The sequence below is a fragment of the Egretta garzetta genome, unplaced genomic scaffold, assembly GCF_000687185.1.
Source record: "Egretta garzetta isolate BGI_Z169 unplaced genomic scaffold, ASM68718v1 scaffold127, whole genome shotgun sequence".
Classification (NCBI taxonomy): Eukaryota; Metazoa; Chordata; class Aves; order Pelecaniformes; family Ardeidae; genus Egretta; species Egretta garzetta.
Genome location: NW_009260132.1, coordinates 302,316 through 321,446, shown reverse-complemented (window position 1 = coordinate 321,446; position 19,131 = coordinate 302,316). Strand labels below are relative to the sequence as shown.

At 38.5% G+C, this 19,131-nt stretch overlaps 1 protein-coding gene across 1 annotated transcript in view; it reads left to right on the top strand.

The window, feature by feature from the left end:
* The window catches only part of POU6F2 (POU class 6 homeobox 2), a 316,318-nt gene that overhangs the window by 126,563 nt on the left and 170,624 nt on the right, over window positions 1–19,131 (top strand). The window contains exons 3-4 of the mRNA XM_009641557.2: window positions 8,087–8,178; window positions 9,132–9,360. Of these exons, the coding sequence (XP_009639852.2) occupies window positions 8,087–8,178; window positions 9,132–9,360 (321 nt within the window). The remainder of the gene's footprint in view (window positions 1–8,086; window positions 8,179–9,131; window positions 9,361–19,131) is intronic.

Here is a 19,131-nt window from a genome sequence, read left to right as displayed (position 1 = left end):
TGAAGATCTAAGTGCCGGGTGTTTTTACTGGGCTTAATTGAACACTTCCTCCCTTAACTGGTTAGTCCCCATTCGCCAAACCAGATGATCTGAATTTCTAAACAGGCTCTCACAGGACTGCTAGGACACCAGGTTCATCCCCTCCCCACCTTACAGGTTTTTCTTTCCAGCACCTGGAAAGTGTCAAAGCTGCAAGTGAAATTTCTCTTATCAGCCACCTACCTGTGCCCTATCCTTCGTAAATTAAGTCAATCAACGTAACTTGTAAAAAGCAAAGTATGTCAGGCATGCTACCCTTTTCTTCCACCCAGAAGCCTGAATTGCTGTGCACCAGAGGCTGTCCACAGGTATCGCCTGGCTTTCAGTAGCCTGTAGTGCCAGCAGCCAAGCCCATAATACATCAGTTGTGCAAGGTTCCCCCAAGCAAACAGCAGTGTATATCATTATAAGGTATCATCATAGTCTACCTTATTTTGGGGAGGGTACAGGACTCATATGGGGAGGGCGAGCATCAGCATTTTGGGCTTTTGGTGGAAAGCTTGCCCTCTGCCCTGTTAGGAATAAAAATATGTGCGTAGATAAATGCTGTAAAAATCATAAAGAAATCTTAGTTATCTATAAAGATGGCAAACTGTAGCAGTTATTCCAAAATAGATGTTCTTTAATGTGTTTGCTCTTTGGCTCTTAGTAAGCTTCCAGGGATGGAAAGAAAGGAAAGGAAAGTTTAATTTAGAGTAGCCTCCTGCCCTTCTTAGCTAGGGATCAGCTGCCCAACATGAAATAATAATGCATTCAACTGTCCATCTTCTGGTAAGTAACCTTTATCATCATTGCATTCACCAGCACTAACAGCAAACAGTGAGTATGAAATGTTGTATGAATTCAGGGAAAACTGATAGGGTCTTTGTGACCTTAATGTGATTATATTTGTGCTAATGCATACAGTATAAAAGAAACTAGAACTCTCAATATGAAGGGTCCAATTCATAAAAAATGTATGTACCATTAATAAGGGATTTTTATGCACTGTACTTAGGGGTAAAGAAAAGTAGGATGAGTCTATTTTGAATAAGAACATACTTTTGCAATTATATCCCTTCACCTTTTCTGCAGTAGTGATGCTTCTTTTCTCACATGAAGTATCTGAAGTGGAAGGCACCAATATAGCCACCAATAAGAAAAAAAAAATCACTTGGGGGAAAAGAGAAAGAAGAAAAGACAAGACAGTGAAAGAGGAGCAAAAATAAAGATGGGAAAGAAGAAAATTTAAGGCAGTTGAGAGAGCTGGGTTTTTGCATTATCTGTGATTTTTGTGCCTTGGTGTGGTAGGTTTTTTTGTTTGGTGGTAAATATTACTAGTGGTTGCCCAGGAGAAGTTCTCTGTAACATGAATCACTGTAATGGCCTGATTTTCATTATAGACAGTCATGGAGTTTTAATGTTATCAGTCCTGATCCAGAGAGATGCAGGTGCGTAAATACAAGCTAAGCTCTGTGCATACAGGTAATGAGCACAGTGATTTCGGCTACCTTATGTGTCTTGCAGGAGAAGATCCTTTAGGAGAAAATATCCCCAGGGACCAGGCAAAGGCGAGATTTTGTGCTCTGCTGGCAGAATGATTTTGAGCTCTGCAGTGATTTTGGTAGCTTTGCAGTAGCAACTGCGTGGCAGTTTCAGATAAGTATAAAACTCTGGGGTTTTACTTACTTAAGTACTGAATGATACAGTCAGTAAAGCAAATCTGCTGTATTCATTCTGCTATCTAATTCAATCCATTTTTTTATGCAGGACTTTTAGCTTTTCTATGTAGGATATTGCATTGACATACATGTCAATATGGTAAATCAATATGGCATTTCCTTATCACACCACAAACATTTTTGAAGGTAAACTAGAAGGGTTTTGTACATAGGTAGGGGAAAATTAAGAGTGAGAGTTATGTAAGTTGAGACAATCTGACATTGTGACAGATAAGCACAGTACGTGTATGTTGTGCTAAAATGATCGAACAGTAAAATGATGATATCGACATTGCAGCATTGTTAGGTTTCAGAGTTAACAGGTGATGGTGGTAATTCTGCACACTCACAGATCTCTACTTGTTTGGTTTTCTTTGTGAGGTTGATATTTCTGCCTAAAAATAAAAGCTTAGAATCTGAAGTAGAGGTCAATAGGAAAAGGCGAATTGTTTAATGATCTGTGGGATAACCTGATACTTAGAGAAGTTTTATACAGTCCAGATGAGTAAATTGTATGCCGCATCTTGGTTGTGGAGTCACAGAAGACAACTATCTGACTACTTAAATTAAATATGAGAAATTTATACCTTTCAGTAGGTGATTCATTCTTCTTATTTAATTTCTGAGCTTGATTTTCTTTGCTGAGGTAACAGGAATATCTTCTCTGATAACCATAGGATAATACTGATGTAAAATGGATTCAGCATAAAATCTCAACCATAGGATAATACTGATGTAAAATGGATTCAGCAAAAAATCTCAATTTTCTCTCCTGCAAGTATTGTAAAATTTAGATGTGTTTGTGAAATTCTGTGTAGCAATCTGATTACTAAGGTTTTACGATGAGGTGATTTGGAAAGGCTTCCTACCTACGTGTCCAACCTCTGAGGCAGCAGGAAAATGAAAGTAGTGAAATTAAGAGCCACAATATGGTGCTCCATGGCAGAATGGGGGTTGTTTGGAGGGAGTGTTACATTTTTTTCATTATCAGCTGCATCTTTTTCGTTCAGCTATTAAATTTTGTTCAGCAAGATTGCTCCTGGTATAATTGCTGACAATTAAGGGTTCATTTAATGAAGAGCTGAGTTACTTTAATCAGAGATGATGGACTTTCACACACCATACCCGATAATTTGAATATTATCAGTCAGTCTATTTAATTTCTTTTAAAAAAGTTATCTTTTTTCCTCCTGATAATATGGCTTATGATCTAAATGCAGCTATATTACATGCTCAGACTCTGAGTTTATTAGTTTTAAAAATGTAAGACTATTTTTTCTCACAGGCAGTATTTTCACTTTAATGATTTCATTCTTAAAGCTGTATCTTTAATGTGAGTTGGCTCAATGAGTAAGAAAAAAGTCTACTCTTGATTTCTTATTGTTGCAGTTACTGAGAGAGAAATACAAGTAATTTAATGTCACATTGCTGAACTCTATCTAAGGATTTTAATATGAACTGTTGCTTGAAATGCTGTGTTCTTTTATTAATGTTGATTCATTTAAAATATTTGCTTAAATGGATATCTCAGAAGGATTTATGTATTCTTTTGATTACTGAAAATCTAGCATTATTAAATTTGATCCTGCTTGTTTTTCAAAGCATTGAGTGCTAAACAGAGGTGGCCCAGCATCTCCCTGGTTCTGATACAAATGTAAGACACATGGAATTCATTCTTAAGACCGTTAGGAAGTTATGTATGTTCAGACCATCTGCTGAGGCTAGTCCTATGCTGTGGTTGAGCATTGGCTTTCAGTGAGCTTTGGTGCAGAGGTTGAGAGGGGACGCCAGTGTGCATCCTGCCTTTGAGCAGGCACAAGCACACATCTGCAGATGAACCAGGAGGTCCAGGACAGAGCTTGGATGTACGTGTTTAATGCGCTCCATCGTATATCCCGTAACGCTCTTCGGCAGAGACACATTTGCCAGTCAGCTGCAGGTTCCCTGCGGGCATTGGACATCATGTGAGACGAGGGCCACTGGGACGGGCCAGTGCATCCGAGCGCAGGGTGCTGGGGAGCGCACGCACAGGTTCACCTTGCCAGAGCTGCTGGTAGCCCTGGAGCAGCCAAGGAGTCACAGAATAGTTTTGTCTTTTGACCTATGCTTTCCTGAACAGTGCAACTATAGCTCAGGAGATCTAGGTGCCTGAACGGTGCTGATTTGAGAATCCGGATCCCACTGGGGGTGAGCGAGCGGCTGTGTGGTGCTTAGTTGCTGGCTGCAGCTAAACCACGACAGTCCCTCCGTCCATTAGTTGCTCATTTGTAAAACGAGGATTAGAGCATTCCCTCTTTCATGGGGCACTGGGAGATAAAGACATTTAGAACTGAATTACCTGTTGTGTCGCTGAAGATGTGTAAGAAGCAAAAAGGAATCAAATTGTGGAAAGCCTGTTTATAACTAGCGCGTTTACAGTTGTAATTTTGTAAGAGGCTCTGAGGCCTTGGGATGTGGAATTTTTTTTCTTTCTGATGTATCTCTTGTGATTTTCTCATTTTTAAGCCAGGTATTGTTCAACAAGTTTTTTCACTTGGTTTTGGGGATTTTATTTTTTTCTTTTTGGTGAGGGGAGAATAAGGTTGCCTTTGTTTTACTTAGCTTTATTTTAAATAATATTTTATTTTAACGGGGTTATTTTACAATGTTTACAGTGCGCTTCAATTTTTTATTGTGTCATGCCCTTTCAGCCCCTTAGTGGGATGAGAGGTGAGTGTATGTATTATATAATTTATAATTAATTTATGTTGAATCACATATGATGAATACTGCTTATTAAATATTAAAGCCTTGGCTACAGTCATGGCCGCACCATGGCAGTAGCACTCCTGTCTGTTCATACGGTACTACTGAGCAAACACATTGACTTTGGCTGTGATGGCAGTGCTCAGTTATAAGAGAAGTCTTAGCTCCCTGCCTAGGCAAATGGCATTAAGCAGAATTGCTTCTCTTTCCAGAGCAGGTGCCCTGTGTCTGCCTTCTCCCTGCCCCTCGTGCACCAGCAACTGGATGTGTAATGAGAGTACAACCTCTCCAAAGTGTAGGGGAGAACAGAGAAGGTGCTGCTGGTAGCTCTCCAGCTGCACAGGGACTGCTATGAGCCCTGCCACCATACCCCTCTCTGACAGAAAGCTGAGCAGCATTGGAGGAAAACCTAACAGGAGGTAATGGCCTGGATCTGGACAAGTGGAAAATCTAGGCTGGATTCTGACAGGCCATTATTTATTAGTGAGGACTGGAATTCGGACAGGGGAATAATTTACCTGCAGAGGTCATTCCAGCATCTGGAACTAATGAAGTCTCAAATAAAGGTGGTAAAACAGAAGGGAAAAACAATGCAGGGGATTGTGTGCTGCCAGTTTAGGGCAATGGTCTTAAGGAAGGTATTTTTCCGAATCAGTAGAAAAGAGTCTGCGAATCAGAAATAGTAGCTGTGACACAGAGCTCTCCCAACTCCTCAGATCCTCTGAGATCAGAGGAATCCACCTGGTCAATATTATAAGGTAGAAAAGGAAAAGTAGCCTTCCTGGGAGCTCTGACCTATGCATCTCACTGAAGATAGCATACAGCAAGGAACAAATGCTGTCACTGTGTGTGATGCAATGGAGCTTAACCCTGAAAACCTCATGTCGCTGTATTTGCTGCCAGCCCAGCAGGCAGATTTTCCTGTGAGTCTTGAAAAAAGTCTTGACTCTTGAGTGGCCGTTACAGCAGGTGGATTAGAAGGGGCATGAGAGGAAATGTGAGAATTCCGGCCTGAGATACAGCATGCATCAGTTCATATAGGGTGCCATGTAGGACTGCGTTCAGGCACGTGAAAGCGTGTGCTGTTTTGGTAAGGTGCCTGCATCATGTGGCAAGTGCTGCTGGAAGCAGCAGGCAGAGCATTCAAGCGCTGAAATAAAAAGATCCATCATCTGCGATGAGTGGCCGTCTGAAAGGAATGTAATCCTAAGTGATTCCAATTAGTACAATGCAAAAGGAAAGCAGTGTAATTAATTTTGGCTTTATGGTCCTGTATAACCAACCCATTTGTACTGTATACTGCTTGTGAGATGAAATATTGCAAAATCCTTAGGGTACAGCTAACAGAAAGCAGTGGTTCTTAGGATAGCGGCACCATGGAAAAAAATACTAAAGCACAGGCATATTTCTTCAGAACTTATTTATTTTCTGAGAGCTCAAGCTATAGTAATTGCAATAAAATCTAATTCTAGTGAATATTTGACTCCAGTTTTGTTCTTCTCCCAAGGCTTTCGTAGGATGATTTAATGACATTACAGGTTATCAGGAGCTTGTTTTAATATTAATTAAATCACACACAAAGACAAAATTCTCAGCCCTTAAAATTACGTGAACAAAATTGATTTATAAGATTTGATCTCAATGGGGAGTGATATATTCATTGGTATTGAGCCTTTGATCTAATATCACTTTATACATACAGCTGTGATGAGAAGATTAAAAAAACCTCATCACAATATGTGGAAATTACCAAAGGTAAAATTGTCTTTAGTAACATAGCACTTCATTTTGTATAGGAGGAACCCATACTGAAGAAAACCAATCTTTGGTCTTAGGGACAGCAGCAGCACTAGGATTGCAATGCATTTCTCAGAAACAGTTTGCACAGAATCTCGTGTATCTGGTTACATTTCTTTCTTTTCAAGTAACTTGGATGAGTAAATTGCACATAAAAAATTTAGTGACTGGGTCTCTTTTTGCATGTTATTAGGCAATTGTTGGAGTCCTCACCGATTATAGTAGGTCAGCTTATTCTCATTATTAAATGACAGTGGTCATTAAAATGCCAAACATATTTTTATAGAATTCACTTTATAAAATGTCAGCAAGTCTGTATGTTTTTATTAGTTCCAAATCAGATATTTCAATAGACTGTTTGTAAGTATTCCCAAAGCAGCGTCTATTTCTGGCTTCTTGAGACCACACAAAAATATTACAAATTAATCAGGTTTTCAGATTTCTGCATAATAACTCTGCACATTTATTGTTTAATCCTCTTCTGAAATGTTGTTATGATTGACACCTTGCTGTAAAGATAGAATTCAATTGAATAATACGTAGCAGTCAATTTTATTTGTACCTTAATGTGCTGAAGTATTTTTTTTTCATTTTTCCATTATTTATAAGTCTGTCCCCTTGGAGAATATATAGAAGAATTTGTTTTAAATGAGCTGATAATACTCTCTTTAAAATTTATAAGTATGACAGGATCGTATCCTTTTTCCTTACCATGCCAGGGTGTGCCAATAAACTGGTTCTGAATTATCTTGTGCTTGCTATTCATAGGACAAACACTGGAAAAGAGCATCTTATTAGAGTTTACTTAGAATGGGATTTCAACCGCTCATCAGAAAAAACTAACAGTACAGAAGCTATTGTACCAACCAGGAAATCTGACACCGTTGCCAGGGTTTTCTTTCTAAGACACCACAGTACTCTTGCAGCTACTTTTGATACTTGCTGTCATTCTTTCAGCTTCAAAGATAAATGTGGGCCTGATCGTGCCATCAGCGCTGAAAAACTTTGTGAATCAATGCGAGTCCTTTACCCGAAGGAAATGGAGAATTGGGACGTAGTTTTGAAAACATCTTGGTACTTTCTTATAACTGATAGGACGTTTTTCTTTCTCTTTTTCCTTTTCAAATCTGTATTGCAGACTTCAGCAAAATCCAGTAGGGCTGGACTATGTTCTGTGCTTAGCAAGTCATTAGTGCCCAGCATATAGTTCGATTGTTGGATATTGATCATCTCAGTAAATGCTGGAAATCCTTGGTTTCACAGAATTTTCCTCACCCCCCACATGCAATTTAGAAAACAAGGTGTCATTTGGAGGCATACATGTTTTCAGTTTTCCTAGTGCCTTTTTATTGTGCGTAGTACAGCCTTTGCTGCCTCAGTAACTGACAGAAGAAAATACTTTATTAAGATACAAAGTAGATGTTACTTGATTGTTTTTCAGATAATTTTTGCTTTCAGAAATTAGAATGGCTGATGCTCACCTAAGCGTAAAAAATGCAGTTCCCACACGCACAGAGTGCTCATGTACTGTATGTAAATTGATGTATAATGCATCCCACATTAGCTGGGTTGATGATAGCTTCAGTTTCACTGCTGTCAGATTTTTGTAGCTCCTTGAATGAGCTGGCTGGTCTGAATGAATGTTAGCATAATTTATGCAGCTGATAAGTGATTTGAGTGCTTGAGTTATTGATAAAGCACTTTAACATATCATTTTCAGCTTGATGTTATGTGACATCAGAGTAGAAGGTAATGTGCCAGTCCTCAGGCTTGATATTAAAGTCAATCTGCTCTCTGGATTTCAGAGGCCAGGGGAAACACAGTGCTGCCTGACACAAGCCCAGCAGACCAGCACCAACCCAGTCAGTCCCATCCTGCATTCCCTGTTGGGCCTCAGGTCAGTATCTTTCTTTTCGACTAATCGAGACATGCAATTCGATGAAAAGTAAATAACTGCAATTGATCATCTCTGATCTGTGTAATGTAGAAAATGTGATTCTGTTTGGTTGCATTTCATATTACAAAAAGGGAACATGTATGCATCGTGCATATGTTTTAAAAGTTACTTGTTTGGAAAGATTAGCCTTTTGTATGTTGTTCTAAAACAAAGCCTAAGTGTTTTTGCATATGTAGGAGGTTAAATTATTTGAATTTCTTATAGAAGTTATTTTTGAAACACATGTCATAATTTAATATTAAAAAGCTTGTGCAATTTTAATGCAGCCTTATTGGCTCTGACAGTTCTGCCTGTCACACACAGCTCCTGCCTTAGTAAAGGCATTTAATTATCTTTTATGCCAGGTATTTATTTTCTTTAGACCAAAATGTAGGCATAATAGTATGGCGCTGTATAACATTTTAAAATATTTCCCATATCACTTCACAGTTTTATCCCAGTTCAGCCATACTCTTAAGAAGATACTCAATGTTCTTCCACTTCCCAGGACAGTCTTGGTCCACATAGCTTCTGGTAATTGTTACTGTAGCGTTTTCAGCTTTTACCAATCAGTATAAAACTGGGAAAATTTGGGAAATGTTGGCATTTAGGTACTTGTGGGCTGACTTGAGTTAGGCCTTGTGTTCATAAATTGTCTTTGGTGCATGTGTAATGAATTTTTCAGTCTAGATTCAACTGGGATTGCTACTATGCTACATGACTGTAAGGCTTACAGCTTCAGCCTGTCAAGTTTGTCAAAACTTTCTGTGTTGGTGAAAATGTATGCTTAAAGATATTGGAAGCAGTGCGTGTCTGTAATGGAACATGAAAGGATCCCAAGCCAGAAGAGTTGTAAGCATGTAATACCAAGCCATGAGCAGTAAAATAGGCTTGGTCTCTATGTTTTGTTACAGCCATTACTGACAGCCCAACAGTTAGCCTCAGCAGTAGCGGGGGTGATGCCAGGAGGCACTCCAGCCCTGAATCAGCCGATCCTTATTCCTTTCAACATGGCTGGGCAGCTGGGGGGCCAGCAAGGACTCGTCCTAACTCTACCTACAGCGAATCTCACCAACATCCAAGGGCTGGTAGCAGCAGCTGCAGCAGGAGGCATTATGACTTTGCCATTGCAAAATCTACAAGGTAAGTCATGTTTACCATTTTCCTAATAGCTTCTTTTGCCTGTTTGTTTCACTTCATTTCTCTCTTTTAAACCAAATTATCTTTTTCCAATGAGATGTTGAATTGAAAGTTAATACTTGGATTGTTTTTGAATACTTGAGAGATGCTCAAGGGATATTTGCATTTTTATAAAAACAGATTGGAGGCTGGGTCTTAGATTCAATGGGTCAGTAACATAAAGTACTTGAATGATTCATTAGGCTTTTCTGTCATCAGTGATCAAGGTTCCCTACTCACAGTTCACTTCAAAATTTCAAATGGCAGCATGAAGGAAAACATTCTGTTTCACCACTGCTGATTAGGGTAGCTGAATGAATAGGGGCAACTAAAACCAAAGTATTGCATGAAAATCACTTTTAAAAAAAACTTTTATTATCAAATAGAGTTTTCTCAGCTGCCATCTCTGCCCCAGATATGAGTTCCTGTTCTTGCTGTGGGAGGTCTGCTTTATCAATAAGGTTTTGCCATCCTCCTCCAGGCTGTCAAGGGAATTACGTGACTCCGAAGTCACAAGCAAGAAGTTCATCTCTGTATGTATCCTCCCCATTGTCTGTACTGTACCATGTTTGCAACACTTCTACCCTAAGATATCTGCTGCATTCTCCCTGTGGTCTAAAATAAGACTGAAAAGCAGTTCTACAAGATCCCTGCCTTTCCCTAATATTCTCTGCTGTTCAACCAATGTGTTTAACACTGTTAGAAACAGTAATCAATCCAAACACATATGATATAAAATACAGATGTATTTAATACTCCTAATTATGTTGATTGCATCTCAGAGCAAACTGAACTAAGCATAGCAAGATAAGTATTAGCCGATATCTTAGAATAGTACAGCTTTAATTGAAGAGGATGATAAGGAAGTGATTGTCCAGTGTGAAAATTATAAAGCTGTGAGCAAGAATTATCAAAATAAAGCTTTAGCTCTTTCAATTTACTCATTTATTTATTTTTATTTCTTGCTGATGTAAATGGTAAGAAAAGTTTTCCTCGAGCGGAATGTTTTGGGGTTTTTTTGAATGAATGCTCAGCACTGTGCCCTAAGTACTTCTTAGTTATTAAACTCTGGTGGCTGCTGATTACCAGATGAATTGTTTGAAGCACCAAATCCCACAGGTTGTGAAACAGAGAAAAGGAAGAGACAGCTAATGTGTTGAACAAACTCTTTTACAAACCGCATGCATAGTACTCTCACCTGTTGGAGCAGCTACTTGCCTTTACCTTGTGCATGTTTTAAAGTTTAATGTCAACAGACCTCTCTTATCATAGTTGTAAATGGTTTTCACTTTAATGTTTAAAATAATGTCTCTCTCATACCATTAAGCTGCACCGAAGAACCTGTCATTCATAAATCATAGATGAAAAGGACACACTAATGCACAAATTTTACTTGTTTAAAATTTGAGAGTGCATGTAAAGTAGGGAACTGGAGATTAAAAAAATAATGCGGGAACAGGAGCGGGTAAAAGCAGATATAACAAAGTGAAGGGGAAGTGGCTTTTTAGCGTAGGTGGATGATGAAATCTTAATGAAGAAACAGGCATTATAAAAATGTATCCTTCCACTCTGGAGTGCTCCAGGTTATAGTTGCTGGGTATGTAGTATTATAAATAAACATAAGCTCGTGCAGTTCTTACGTCATTTATTCACCCTGTCTTGCAAAGCTGGAGGGTAGGGATTAAGCCAGGCAACCTTTGCTCTTTAGTTTATCCATGGGTGTCTAATTGCTAGCTAAAAGGTGTAACTCTGCTGCCAAATAAATTTCACAAGCAATGACCTTACCAGATGAAAAAGTTTCCTCTGTATTCTTTACTGGTAGATAGAAGCATGGGATCAAATAGGGACTTGCTGGAGCGTCAGGTGCAGTTCCCTGTCTATGGATGCAGTCACACCTTCCATAAAGTACGTGAAAGGAACAGAACACATGAATTCACTTAGTTGCATTGTTGTTTGACATCCTCTCTACCCTTCCTTCCTAATCCTCTAAGCAAGTGCCGCTGCCCTTGTTATTTGGAAGTGAAACTGATACACAAGGAAACAAAGCAACTTGGTCAAGATAGCTCTTAAGAGCCCTGAATCACCGTTGTAAGCTTCTGTTGCTTCCTCTATAGCCCACTACCCAATGCATGTGTGAATGAAGGTAGGAGCCAGGTGAGAGTGCTGTGTTTCTAGAGAACATCTTCAGCTTCCATGTGGTATCATCAGTTCCACTGAAGCTGATTGACTTCTGGTCTCTGGTTTTTGGAAGATAATAATAGAATGTGTGTTCTGTTTTATAGACAGCATTTTTATAGGTATACTCATAGGAGCCCAGGCTTCAACACAGTTTTGGTTATTCCTGCCCTTTGGGCAAAATCAGACCACATTCGTCAACTTCCATCTCTCTTAAACCTCACTGTGGCATGGTCAACCTAGATGACTGGGGGACATGTTTTCATGCTGTTTTCTAACATGTGTTATTACTCCCATTGTTATCACACCTGCTGTCCCTGAATTTCCAGTGCAATCGAGCATAGATGTCCACACCTCCTGTGAGATAGGTCTTCTCCTGTCTTCTTTTTCTTTTCTCATCAGTAAGCTTCTAAACCTCTTCATCACAAACTACCCCAGCTAGGTAACTCAAAATTGACACCGTTAAGACTTTTTGAATAATGTATGAATTCAGAAAAGTTCTGATCTGACAGAGTACTTGAATTCATATTAAGCATTGATCAAGGGAGTCATCCCCACTACGTTTTGTGTTATCCACATATGTGTTTAACTGATTTTCTTCTCAAGGTTTTTCAGGTCTGGTTCAGGGTGATAAGTGTGAGACCTCAGGGTGACTGGATAAAACAATGAAAACCTTTGTTTGTGGAAGGAGAAAAGAGCATTCAGTGCTAGGAATCATAGAGGAAATATGTTAAGTATTTAAAATGGGAAAACAAGAATTTCTTTGAAAATTCAAGACATTGGTAAAATGGAGTGATTAATGATATGGAAATTACTCACACGGTATAACTTATTCAGTGAAATTACCTATTCTTCAGTTGTCAGTTACTTATAAGTAAGGTGGTTTTTTTCCCAAATGTATTTGTGTTAAATTGTCCTGTTGCTATATGGTCCTGATCACCACTAAGTCAATAGGAATTTTGTTGCTGTAAGTGAAAAGAGGTTTAGACTAAGCCTCTTTCAGAAATACTTTTCTTGATACATACTTGATTGTTTTCTGTTCATTACACTGTGTCATTTGCCATACGCACTGCTATACCGTATCTGTTCCCTGAGCAAATAAATCAAACGTGTGTGAACAGAAGGAAGGACAGTGAGTGTGTAAAATCTTGCTGTGAAACTTACAAAAATATGTTTTCCCTGCCTCCAATTAAGCAAATTTCTCATCTGCACAAGGAATATACAAAGAATACAATTTACTGAGATGCCAGGGGGTTGGTGGCAGAATCGAGCCATCTGCTTTAGAGTGAACAGAAATCCCTGAACATAACACAGATTCACCTATGGAACTTTGGCTTTCCACCAACAGTTCTTTGAAGAAAACAATAAAATCAACAACCATAACTTTTTACTGTAATCCACTAAAAGCACTGAAAGTAAGGGTTTAAAAAACATCCAAGAAAGCTGTCCAAGAAATCCAAGAAATTTACACACCTGTTTTCCCCTTACCATTTCTTAGAATTACAGCTGGAACACAGCCGTGCTTTCCTAATCAGCAAAAGTTTCAGAGGTGTCACAATAGCAATGGTGAGGTGGTGAGAAGGGAAAAAGTGAGGCAAGTGCCCTACAAGACAATGTGTTGCCTGTCTCTTGCTTTTAGTCCATTGCTTCTTGGCCTGTCCTTATTGACTTAGTGCAGAAAACACTCTGCCAGCTTTCCTCTTGTTGTCCAAATTGGTGTTCATCAATATTCAACTTGCCGGCTTCAGGAAACCTTTCTCTGGGCTGAACAGTTTCAGTTTCTGCATTTCCTGTGCCAGGCCAGATTTCTCTAGGTTTTGGGGGGAGGGTGTTTTTTTTTTAATTTTAGTTATCCTTCTCAAGAGTCGCTCCAAGGGACTAGTAGTTGCTTAATCTGAGATATTCAGTAATGCCTGGGAGCTGATATTCATGGAAAGACATTTGCTCCTTAAGCCCATCTGATTTTTATGTCTCAATGTAATATTTCTGCATATCTGAACAGAAAGATACCTTTTTTTGAATGATACCTTTTTTGAAAGCTGAGTTAGTTCTGTCTTGTTTTCTTAATATAATTTTTAACCCTGTTGATTTCATGTTGAAATCACTGAGAAATGGGAAGGTATTCCACTGCTGAGGAGTTGCTAAAAGCTGTCTTCTCATTTCATTCACTTTTCCGTGACAGCCAAAGCAGTTTTAGCTAAAAAGTTAATGTGTTATAGCTATCCTTTTAGCATAGCATGCATGTTCGAAATGAGAAGAAACTAGCACGGTGTTGCCTACCAGCTCACTGCTGGCCGCTTGCACACCATGGATAACAATCTGGTAGTCTCTCTTCAAAGGGTTGACCCAAATATATTACATCACAGAGCAATGGCACAACAGTATTTTAGATATCTCCACTGTTATGGAGCTTGAATGACACCTGAACCTTGAAAGAAATCGACAAGTTGGAGATTCTAGCCTCATGGCACTGAAACTTTATGTATTTTATTTCCACTACACATTGTGTTGTTCCTAAAGTGGATGTCAATAATTTATTTCCAAGCCAGATTTTCTCAGTCTTGAGTTCTGAAAGAAATGAGAACAAACTATCTCCCCAAATCATTAGTGAAAGGCTTCAGTGCTGAAAGGAAGCCTTGCATGGCTGAAAATGTGAAATCATTAAATTACATTATTTAAACAGCGGCAGGTCATATTTTAGCTACAATACAATGGAAGGGGAAATGTATTAAACATCTTGAGAGCTAGGAGACAGCCATTAAAATGCGCTGATATGGGTAACAATAGACATAGCTGAAGGTGAAAAAAATTAAAAAGGCTTTTTTTATGTGGAGAGATCAGTCAAAATGAATGTTGTGTAAAGATCATGTTAACAAAAAGGGAAAAAAGTATTGTTTACATTTATTAGATCTTGTTTCATCTGAACATAGATTTGTATCATTAATTGTGCAACAGATAAAGTAAACATGCTCTGTCTCCACTCCCCCATGTACACACACCTCAAAAATCAGAAATCAGAGAGAGATGAAAAACAAAAAAGAGACAGAAGAGAAGTAAACTACAAACCTCAACTGCTTACTGATCTAGAGTCCAAATTCCAGTATTTTAGAACATTTTCCCCTTTTAACTAAAGTGATGCAGTCCCTATTCATTTGTATTCCCCTTCAAGTAACATGAAATAGCTTTCAGAGTCTACAGAAAGGCAGTGTTTCACTTATGTATTTTAATGAGCACCAATGTCAGTAATAATCAAAATGATGTTTCACTTAGAGGAATAGTTTATTCCCAGGTACTTCTGCAGTGTACTAACATAACCAGAACAAGAATGACAAGAACCGAGAAAAGGAGCTGCACTTGCTAGCAATTTCTGTGAAGCCTTTAAACCAAATATACCTCCCCTATCACTGTATAAATGCTGCACATAATGCAGTCACTGTGAAGGGCTCACTTACGCAAAGAAGGGGTTAGCCACCCCCTAAGACTGACCTCCCTACCTTTGTATGTGGACAGAAATAGGAGAAATTTGTGCATCTGTAAGCACACTGTGGCATGCATGGAGCGCGTGCGGATTAGCAGCCACTACAGCAGGTTTCCCCAGGCTAACAGCTGTATCCCATCTAAACTGTGTTGTAGGGGAACTGAAGTAACAGGCAGAGATCCCTAAAAATGGGGTAGGTACAAGGTTTTGTGTTTCTGTCTGGTCTCCCAGGGAACATACTGTACAGAAGGCCTAACATTTGCTTTTGGGAGAAAGGGCAAAACCTGTTTTTCTGAAGGTAGTACAGAAAGAACCTTACTGGGCTGGTTTTTTGTTTGTTTGTTTTTTCTCCACCATACAAGGCTTGTCCTGTGGGAATGCTGTGGCCCCATGTTAATCGCTCATCTTGTTCAGTGGCAAATTGCTGCCTTCACAAAGGGAATGTGAAAGGTTCAGGGCTTTATTAGTTACTAGTTGTTTATTGATCACTCCCAGTGTGTTAGCTATTTGTTGTTTGGATTTTCTGCCCCATAAGTTAAAGGCCTACCATCAGAGACATTAAAATGCAGCAGTCTTAATGCTTGTGTGCTCTGTTGTTGACTTCCACCCAAAACAGGCCCCAGACATGCTTATTTTTTCACTACCAATGGATATGGAACAGCATCAGTGAAGAGTAATGATGTGATGTAGATCAAATTAATTCTGAAATCAAAGTGTTCACACCTACTTAAACTTTGCAGGCCAGGTTTTGGCAGAGTCTAAGTTTCCAGGCTTGTATGCCAAGAAGCAGATGGAAAAGACAGAAGTAGTCTGCTCCTCTCCAAAGTTTCCACCAAACCCCTGTTGGTTAACTTCCCTCTAGCAGACATGATCGCTAGGCTAGGAGTTGTGGCATGACTGGTATGCAAGACCTGGGCATTTCTGGGAATGTACTCCTTTATTCAGCCCTGACTCAGAATGATACTGCTCCTGGCAGGAATATTCTGTGGTGCAGGATTATAAATGAAATTGCTGTCAACCAGAACATGGATGCATTTTAATGCTGCTTTTAAAGTATATCTTTGCACCTGTTTCCAGGAGCCTTTAATCTTCTTCTTGAATTTAGACCATGACAATTTAAATTAATATAGAGAAAACTCATTCCAATAATGTTAAGCACTTAACTTACTGTAATCTTACAAAACCCAAGAAATTTCAAATGCAAGTGAAAATCCTAGCTAGTGTTTGCCACTCTGTTCCTCACCTCCGCGTTGTAGCATACATGCTACATGCACTGGTAGATCACATGCAAATAGATAGGTACATCTATATGGTATATGCATATACGACTCTCATGCTGATCCAAAACTCCCTACTGCAACAGAGTGAGTTATAGAAGGATTACCAGGATGGATTTGCAGCCTTCACTCTTAATTTCCTTGCCTTAGTGGGTTTAAGTCAGACATTTATAGTCTTTGTGGTTTAATTTCCTTTGTTTTTCCATGGTGTTTGTATTAATAAAATCCTTATGATTCATGTTTTAAAAACTCCCTGGATACAAACTTGTGTTCCTGATAGACTGGTGAGATTCTAATCAAGCACATATATATTTAGGGACTCATAAAAACAACAAAGTCTTTATTGACCAACTGGGTTTATGGGCATTTTTAATAGTGTGAATTTTGAATGCATGGAACATGCAAGTTAACCCCCTGGGAGCCAATTTTTTAAATGAAATTTCTTTAAAGTCTATGTGGTTCTGTACTACAGAAACACACACCTCCTCTTTTTTGGAGACCTCTTTTTTTTTTTTATTGTCATGGAAAGTTCTGAAGATGTCTTATGACTTTCTTATTAAAATCTTAAAGTTTATGCATCTTGAAACATTTTCCGAACATGCAAGTTAACCCCCTGGGAGCCAATTTTTTAAATGAAATTTCTTTAAAGTCTATGTGGTTCTGTACTACAGAAACACACACCTCCTCTTTTTTGGAGACCTCTTTTTTTTTTTTATTGTCATGGAAAGTTCTGAAGATGTCTTATGACTTTCTTATTAAAATCTTAAAGTTTATGCATCTTGAAACATTTTCCAGTATCTTTTTTTCCTTTTTTTTTTTTTTTTTTTTTTTTGAGAAAAGAATTTTGTCTGTCACTGAGATTGCTCTAGAAATGGGAACAGGACCTGTCTGGTGACATCAGCAATGATGAAAGTGAAACTCCTTGGGTTTTCTCATTGCCAGACCTCTGTGAGATTTTCTGTCCTTTGGGCAGAATTTTGTACTCATGGAGATCTTCAGGCCTTGGTCTCATTTTGCTACCAGTCCCTGAAGCTGCTTTCATTCCTTGAACGTTTTGTCTTTACAAGCCTATTACTCTGACAGATGTAGCAGATACCACAGATGCAAGACCTGTGTTCTGCTCTGCGCTCCGCCCCAGACAGTCCATCTGATGGCAGACAATTCACGCATGTTTTCTGCAACTTGTGAGTGTGCAGACAGTTAGGGCTATGCTTTCCTACAAAGTGGCTGTTAGATGCTTTGAGCTCCTCAGACACAGCTAGATCTTTGCTAAATGTCCTAAATTCTTAAGTTTTGTCCTGATTTATAGACTTAAAAGAGGCTAGGCTCTTTTTCAGTAGCTGCAATAATAAGGTGAATTTTCCTTATTTGGGACCTACAGTGACCTTGTCCAGCCTGTCGAAGCATTGGAAGTTTCCACCAAGGTTAGCAAGATGCAAACCAGTATGGATTCATAGACAGCGCCTGTTACAGGAACTTTTTCTTATTTATTTTAATGTGAATATTTAAACTTAATCAGCTGTAGATTTGACATATCTTACAGACTATTCTTTCACTTGGTTGTGTTATGTTATGATAAATCATGCGATGTTAAAAAGAAATCTTCAGCATAAAGACAAGTTGCTCATCTCACTTCCATGATTAATTCTATTCAAGTCAATGCTGATGCTTTGGATATCTTTCCCTTTCTGTTTCTCAGATCCCCTTTCAGTCTCTTGTCCCTTTCCTCATCCAGTGCTGCTTGTTTCTGTTCATCCTTTGTATTTCAGCTTGTTTTTTTAAAGTTATTCACAACCCAAATATTCGTAAATGTGTTTTGCACCGTGCAGCTGATTTCCCATTACATCAGCAGTAATAAATGAAGAAGAGGTAAATGTCTGGAGGTGATAAACCTGTTGTAATTTTCACAGTATATTGGGCCTCTGTATTTTGGAAGATGCAGTTGTAACAGGACATGAATCCTATCTAAAAAGCAAGGAAATGATAGGAGTACATTTTCAGGAAATTCACTTACTGGCACCCTGAAAGTTATTTCTTTTATTTTGTTTCTTTTTAAAAGGATAAAACCTTTCAAGAACAAATTTTGTACATGTTCTCAGAAAACTGTAAGTCTAGCAATCTGAGCAGAGCAATCACTTTCAGATTCTCTCTTTGAGATTTTAGCTTTTCCTTTCCTAAGTCAATGCTTGTGAACTGTAAAGGAAGACCGTGTTCCACTCCCAGCACCGTAGCATCTTTAAAAAACATTCAGTCCCAGTTTTTTTTTTTTTTCCTCCTGTTCATTTTACTGGTAACAAAATCAGTTCTTTAAATCTTTGTTTTACTCTGCTTTAGCAGGAGTGGTAGTTCAAAGTTATGTCTTATGAAATTACATTTATCTAATATGAGCACTTTGGCCAGTTGCAACGAAAATTAAAAACATATACTATTTGTTCCATTTGTCAGAAAAATATCATTGGTTGTAAGTGTAAGACTTATCAAGTGTATCTTTATGCATTTATGTTCCCATGAGTGCCATTATTTTAAAATTTCTTAGTGGTATTTATATATATTCAACGTTTGACATCAGATAATTTGAGTTTGCTATGTTTGTGAGATAACTCACAAGGGAGAAAGTTGTATTAAATAAATAATAGAGATAAATGTTATACTTCCATATATTTCAAAGCTAATGCAGCTAACTTGCAGTGGAATGGTAACATGAAGACACAGTGCTATAATATGATTGATTTGTTTTGACAGCAGCCAAATAATTGAGAGTGAAAGGTGTCAGCACAGATGAAATATTGTATAAGCCACATTCAG